Source organism: Desmodus rotundus, chromosome 2, assembly GCF_022682495.2.
Source record: "Desmodus rotundus isolate HL8 chromosome 2, HLdesRot8A.1, whole genome shotgun sequence".
In the NCBI taxonomy this organism is placed as follows: domain Eukaryota; kingdom Metazoa; phylum Chordata; class Mammalia; order Chiroptera; family Phyllostomidae; genus Desmodus; species Desmodus rotundus.
The window spans coordinates 103,665,531-103,672,892 of record NC_071388.1 but is presented as its reverse complement, the minus strand read 5'-3'; the positions used below and the strand labels follow the sequence as shown (position 1 = coordinate 103,672,892).

At 41.0% G+C, this 7,362-nt stretch overlaps 1 protein-coding gene across 2 annotated transcripts in view; it reads left to right on the top strand.

Moving 5' to 3' along the window:
- The first annotated feature begins 71 nt into the window (after positions 1–71).
- The window catches only part of TFRC (transferrin receptor), a 29,657-nt gene continuing 22,366 nt past the window's right edge, over positions 72–7,362 (top strand). The window contains exons 1-3 of one of the 2 annotated variants that reach the window (XM_053918493.2): positions 72–208; positions 6,154–6,212; positions 6,790–6,997. In XM_053918493.2, coding sequence (XP_053774468.1) covers positions 6,177–6,212; positions 6,790–6,997 — 244 coding nt within the window. In that variant the 5' untranslated portion in view covers positions 72–208; positions 6,154–6,176. The remainder of the gene's footprint in view (positions 209–6,153; positions 6,213–6,789; positions 6,998–7,362) is intronic. The other variant, XM_053918494.2, reaches the window with a different exon arrangement.

The following is a 7,362-nucleotide window of genomic DNA, read 5'->3' as shown; positions in this document are numbered from 1 at the left end:
GTGGTGCTCCGGCACCCTTCGCCCCGGGCGCTCCACACACAGAGCGCCACCTTAGGTGTACGTGAGGCAGGAAGTGACGCACGGCCCGCGGGGGGTGGGAGAAGGCGGGATCCGACTATAAAGTGCTGGCTGGGGCTGCTTTCCCGTCGGAGGGCGTCAGCGTCGGCCTGCGGAGGTTAGGTTAACGGCGGACGGAGGAGGCTCCCGAGTGAGTGGAGTGCCGCTGCTAGTATTCGGCCGATTCGCCTGTCCTGCAGGCTGGTCCGGGCATTCTGCGGGGCGGCCCTCCATGGTGCTGTCCAGCATCCTCGGGGAGCCGCAGGGGACGCGAGGAGGCTGTCCTGCCTCTGGGTGGAGCGGGTGGGAGGGATGGAACGTCGCCCGCGTGCGGATGAGGAAGGGGTGGCAGCGGGGTGAGGAGCGGGCTGCAGGTGCAGCGGAATGGATCCACAGTGCAGAGGGGGGCCGCCCTTCTCCTCCTTTCTGCTTCCTGCCTGTCTCAGTCGCCGAGCGGCGGCTCGTTTCCCTGTGACGGTTCTGAGGGCGAGATGAGGGGTTCCCAACTGTCACTCTGCGTCCCGCCATTCTGCTTCCGGCTCCTCAGGCCACCCTGATCCCTCGTCCTCCCTAGCTGGCCCTTAAAAAATACTGATCCTCGTGGGTCAGCCCTATGCCGGGGGCTCGGAATCGAGGTGTCCACCCTGCACCGGGCAAGTCATTCTGCCGCAGGGTGGGCCCGCTCTGCTGCGAGCACGTGGCTGTTCTAGGAAGTGTCCCGAGGGAATGGCTGTCTGGGTTCGTGGGTGACCTTGAGCTCGTAGCCCTTCGCTTCCTCGGTGCTCGCTCCAGGACCTGGTCTCACTCCGGAAAAGGACAAAGCTGGCCTGGATTCGGTTACGAGAATGTCCTGGGCATTTAGATGGGGTTTTCTGGAAGCTGTACATTTGAACTCTTATAACCTGATCTTGCCGCACGCTGCCTGTTGGCCTTGAGTGTGCGTTCTCAGTTTTCCCAAGACAGGAGTCAACTGGACACCGCAGGTTCGGTGAACGCATTGAGGATATTCGGATTGCTTGGCTCTCACTGTGAGATGGGAGACTTTGGGAACAAAATTTCTACTTTGTGAAAGCTTTGGTTTAGAAGCTTAGTAAAAGCTATCTGGATTGGAATCCGCGTGCTTCAGGAAACTAGCGATATGGTCGAAGGGTTGTGCGGTGTTGATAAACACCTTAGAGGCCCATTGTGTCGCTGCTTCTGGTGCACAGACCTCTGTGGTGGTAGCGGGGAGAGTGGGTAAGAAAATAGTATTTTGTTGACTTGGCTCCTTCACTTAACGTTTTCCCTCTGCACACTGTAGTGACTTAGGGTCTATCAGAGAACTCGATTGCTACTTTTTCCGGTTTTTTGGTGGGGGAGGGAGAGGGGGTCAGTTAATAGGATTGAAGTGGGAAATAATTGCCCTGTTACAGAAGGATTTAGGTACCTGATGTCTTTGTTCTCTGCTTAAATATGAGTTTGGAATACTAGATGATGATTCATTTGTTTCTGAGCTGGGGAGTTTGACTTTACTGACAGACATTTTAGGTGATTTACAAAAGTTTTCTGTGAAGACTTAGGTGCTCTAAAATACTTGCAGGCCCTTCTGTTTTATTCCCCCCTCACTGTTGGAGTGTAATAAACTCAATATGCTTAATGAGAACATCTAGAATTAAAATTTTTGTCATTGGTATAAAATATTTTCCAAAAGTCTATATATAGACAGCACCCTTTAACTTGTGTTTTCATGGAATGTTCTTGTCAAGTACTGGTGAACTGCTAGCTTGTGCTGAAGGTTGTTGGATAGGGAAGAACACCTTGGCCAACTCTGCCCTAAGGCATGGCAGTTATTTGCCCCGATTATGCACTTATCTATAATGGAGCGAGGCTCACAGCTAAGTTTGAATCAGACAATGAAAGCTAGTTAAAAATGATCCTCCCAGACCTTTTGGAACATTTCATGTATGTCTGCCTTCTCTGTGCTTTCCTTGATGAGCACTACAGAGATAAACTGCAATGACTTCAAGTAGTCCTGCAGTATTTTTTTTTTCACCCAGAAAGCTGAATGGGAATAAAGATGCTGCTTGTTTTGTTTGATTTCCTCCACTGCCTTTTCAATTTAGACTCTTAAAGCTAGTGAAAACCTTGACCTTCTCTCTACAAGTCATCCTGTGTATGTACAATTAATGAGTTCTGAGGGCCTTGCAGAAGTTCCTATACTCACTTTCACTTGCAAATATGTAGCTGTCTTGGGAAATGGTTTGCAAAATGGGGATCTATAACCAATTGCTTGAGGTCTTGGATCCCTACCACATAAACGTTAACATTTTTCTGCTTTTAAAAGTCTACCAGCCAAGCTTCTTTGCCCACTGATTTTGGGATAAATCATAATGTGGCAGGGATAGGAAAAGATCCCAGGTATAAGGTTTTTGTTATATCCTTTTCCTTTTTTTGAATATTTATTTTTAGAGAGAGGGGAAGGGAGGGAGAAAGAGGGAGAGAAACATCAATTTGTGGTTGCCTCTTGCGTGCCCCCTACTGGGACCTGGCCTGAAACCCAGACATGTGCCCTGACTGGGAATCCAAACTGCAACCTTTTGGTTCTCAGGTGGCACTTAATCCACTGAGCCACACCAGCCAGGGCTATATTCTTTTTCTTATCATTTCCAAATGATATGAAAAAGAACCTCATACATTAAGCATGCCCCTATATTGTTAAGAAGTAAAATTTCTTTATTATCATGTAATTCCATGTCAAATACTATATAGGATAGGGAAGTCAGAGGATGCTTCACGGAGATAGCCCTTGAGCTGAGCCAGGAAAAAATGAGTAGGACTTAAAGAACAGGAGAATGTTAGAGGGCAAAGATGGGCTGGATTCTCTCTCATTTTGGAGAAAGCAGAGGGTGGTGAAGTATTAGGTAGTGAAGGTCTCTAGAGCAGAGTCTCAAGCAGGCAGAGGCATGTCACTCTACATGAGCTCCAAGGACTTGGAACTGTGGCTTCTTTTCTAAATTGAAGTGAGCTTTTCAGTTACAACAAACATCTTGTTTTTATTTCAGGTAAAATGGAGTAGCAGCTTTGAATGTGTTAAAAATAGGTGAAAGTATACTTTGGTTGATGACCTGCACTCTGCCCCCCACCCCCACCTTTGCTGTGTATATTATATACAGACCCCTGGTTTTGAGACACCCCAAAGGAGCTGAAGACCTCAAGATAATTACTGTATATTAAAAAAATTAAATAGAAATTAATGCCATATTTAAAGAAAGTAGGAATAAGATGATTTGAATTTTAAAGAAGTTTGAGACGGCAATACTAACCTGCCTCCCATCTCCTCTCCCGTGACTCCAGGGAAGACATTTCACATCCTCTTTCCGTTTCATGTTCCAAGCGCATGGGGCTCTCTGTTTTGCTTACCTTAATTTTCATTATTAATGTGAGAAACTGAATAGTTTTCCCAGTTACTATTAAGAACACCAAAGAAATACAAAGTGCTAATAGGAATAAAAACCCAGGTGATAGTTGGTTTCTTATATCGAGTATCAGCATTGATGGTGCCATGTCGAAATAAGACAAGTAAGAATTACTTGGCGTTTAGATGTGGCCTCCAACAGAACCGCTTGTTTATAGACAGGATAGTGTTATTGCAACTAGTGTGGAAAGTTTTTCTTCCACTCTTTCAGAGCACTCAGAGTGATTTCAGTTAGAAGAAAATCATTAAGGAATTATTTTAAATAGAAAGTTTTACTATGTGTGAGGTAATTTTGAAAGAATGACTCAAATTTGTTGTATATGAAACTCCAGGAATATTTTTTGTGGATATCATAGAATTATTGTATTTTTCACAGTTTGAGGTTAAATGGTGAGATTAAACTAGGAATTACCTAAGTCACAGTTTTTTCCCTCTGACTTGACTTTTTTTTTAATGTTATAGTTTTAATTTTGTGTTGGGGTTTGAAATAGAAATAGCTAACATCTGTTTTCCCACTAAGAATGCACTTGGATTTTAATTACATAAAATTATAATTACTTGTTCTATTAATATCTACCTGTTTTTGTAGATTTGCAATCACTCAATTTCATCATTTATTTAAATCATTTTGTTTAAATATGTTGTCACTCTAGTGTTAAAGTTAATTTAAAACTAGAAACCTTGAGGAATGGCTGATTTGGATGAGAATTGAACTTGTAAGTTGCTCTTTCCTAGAAAAGGGTGATTAAAATTGGTTCAGGGTGGGGCCTTCCAACTCTGGCCCTGGTGATTGGGTTTGCACGGTCTGGTGCAGTGACAGTGATAAGCGTTGTGCACCAGATGGGGCAAGAGATTGTGCTTCTAAGCATATGAGCTATTTATTGGTTATTGGCTCCAGTCTTTAAAACTAATGAGTTTAAAAGAATTTGTTAGTAGGTTCTGATAGGAGACTTCTAATTTCAGTTTATATAATGTCTTTTGTTTTACAATCCGCACGTATCTCACAACCTGCTATGTGTCACATGGGTGTTAAATGTGCTGTAAGTATACTTGTAGTTTCTGAAAAGCTGTAAAATGGATAGCATGACATAAATGTTAATTTTTATACGTCTCAATATAATCACTATCAAGGATCTAGATGCACTCAAACCATTTAGGACTCACTTACAGAGTATATTTTGCTTTGAAAAAAGTTAAGATTAATTTCTTAATATTTCTGGATGTGAGAACACAATTTCTATAACCCTGTAACACATTTTTAGAGTATCATTTTTCAGCTTTGAAGGAGTCACTTAACCTCTTAGGTAATTGGATTTTTCATCTAGAAAATAGCATACACTGTGTTTTGTCTTTTGTATGCTTTTTGCCTCCAAGATCTATCAAATCATTTATAGGAACCGTTCACTTAATCAGAAGAATCAGGTTTTCTCTTTTTCTTTAAAATATTTTATTTATTTTTAGCGGGAGGGGAAGGGAAGGAGAGAGGAAGAGAAACATCAGTGTGTGGTCATGTCTCGCGTACTGGGGACCTGGCCCACAGCCCAGGCGTGTGCTCTGGCTGGGTATCGAACCAGCAACCCTTTGGTTTGCAAGCCCACACTCAATCCACTGAGCTACACTAGACAGGGCTCACTTTTTCTATTGGAGATGCTTTGTTACTGGTCTGTGTCGCATGATCTGTCTTGACTTAATTCTACTTGTGACTTTTTTTTTTTTTTAGGTGTCACTCTATTGTCTTTTGTATTTGTCCCTGTAACTAAATTCAGTTGCTTAAATCTCCTTACCATGGATGACAATCTAACTAGTTTTCCTCACATTTATAATTTTGAAAATTTCAAGCCTACAGGAAAAATTGAAAAAGTAATGTGCATATCCATTTACCTTTTATCTAGATTCATTCATTGTTAATGGTTTGCAACATTTGTTTTATTTCTGATATACTTGTTAAAAACTGAACTATTTGAAATTAAGTTATAGATATTATAATATTTTATCCTTAAATTTTTAACTATTAATCTCCCTCCTAAGAGCAAGTTCTTCAAAAACACAATACCATCATTATACTTGCTAAGCCTAACATTAATACAATACAGTTTTCTAGTATATAATTTATATTCAAATTTCTTTTTTTTTAAGATTCTGTTTATTTATTTTTAGAGAGAGGGGAAGGGAGGGAAAGAAACATCAATGAATGAGAGATACATTAATCGGTTGGCACTTACACACCCCTAACTAGGGACCTGGCCTGCAACCCAGGCATGTGCCCTGACCGGGAATCAACTGGTGACCTTTCAGTTCTCAGGCTGGCCCTCAATCCACTGAGCCACACCAGCCGGGGCTCAAATTTCTTATTTCTTCCAGTAATGTCCTTGAAGCTGTCCCCCACCCACTCCACCTTAATTCGAGATGTAATCAAAGATAACACTAAATCTACTTTCTGTTTTGTAGTGGTTATGTTCACCTCACACTAAATTTAGTTGTCAAGTAAACTAAATATTTTGTTAAATACCCTTTCTAGAAAGTTGGTAATATATTTAAAAGTAAATTTGATACATAATAATCTAGCATGGAAATGAAAAGCCTTCATTAATCTGATATAGTGGCATATATCTCATTATCGTAATTCTTTATTATATTACTAGGCTCTTCTGTGTGGCAACTCAGAATGATGGATCAAGCCAGATCAGCATTCTCTAACTTGGTAAGATATTTTAGCTTCGCATTTCTTTGTCACCAATTTGTAAGAATATGGAGTATACAATAATGCCTTTCACCAAGTAAGCATGAAATAATACCCAGAGCTATTATCAGGGATTCACTTCTATTTCAAGTGGTGATCTTAAGGCCTAACTCATTCCACAAAAGAAGAATACTCGTGTATTTATTCTAGAGTAGAATTAATTATGGAAAATCTTGTTTGAAGTTTCAGGGTATTTGGGACGTGGTGGAGGGGATCTGCCAAGTAGGTCATATTAACTAAAGAAAGCACAGATCAAAATGTATACAAGTAGATACACGTAACAGAAACCCTGAATGAAAAGGCTGAGAGGCAGAAGGCCAGTGTATGTATGATCTCTTTTCACCTGCCACTGACAGAACTGGGCACACGGAAGGATAATTGTTTGAAAGGAGAACTTCTTTTTCCTTAAGAATGTATAGCAAGTCACAGTGATGGCCCAATAGTAACTGTAGTACCTGACCAGACTTTCTGTAAATGTTCTTACTCCCTTTCTTCTTTTTCATAATGCTTTCTTTGTCTCTCTTTTTTAAAATCTCAGTTTAGTGGAGAACCATTGTCATATACCCGGTTTAGTCTTGCACGGCAAGTGGATGGCGATAACAGTCGTGTGGAGATGAAACTAGCTGCAGACGAGGAGGAGCACGACGACAATCACATGAGTAATCATGCCCGTGTTGCGAAATCAAAAAGGTTTAATGGAAGTATCTGCTATGGAATGATTGCCGTAATCATCTTTTTCTTCATGGGTAAGAGTGGCCACTCAAAACTTAAATGTTTCTTGTCACTAACTCTCGGAAGTTTGTTAATTCAGTTCAGCAAACATTTATATTGTACCTTTTTATATGCCATTGTGTTAGGTACTAGGAATACAGTCATTAAGATTCTATACCTGTCTTTGAGTTTAGCCTGTTGGGAGAAAGAGATACATGAATCATTTCAGTATTATTTGCAAATGTTACACTAGAAATGTGTACAGGATATTTGTAGCATAGAAGCTTGGCCTAAAGATTCAATTCAAGGAAGGCTTCTGGGAAGAAAAGGTATATATTCTTTGAAAGGTATATATTCTTTGGTAACTGTTTAAAATAAAGTTTTTGCTGTGTCTGGTGTG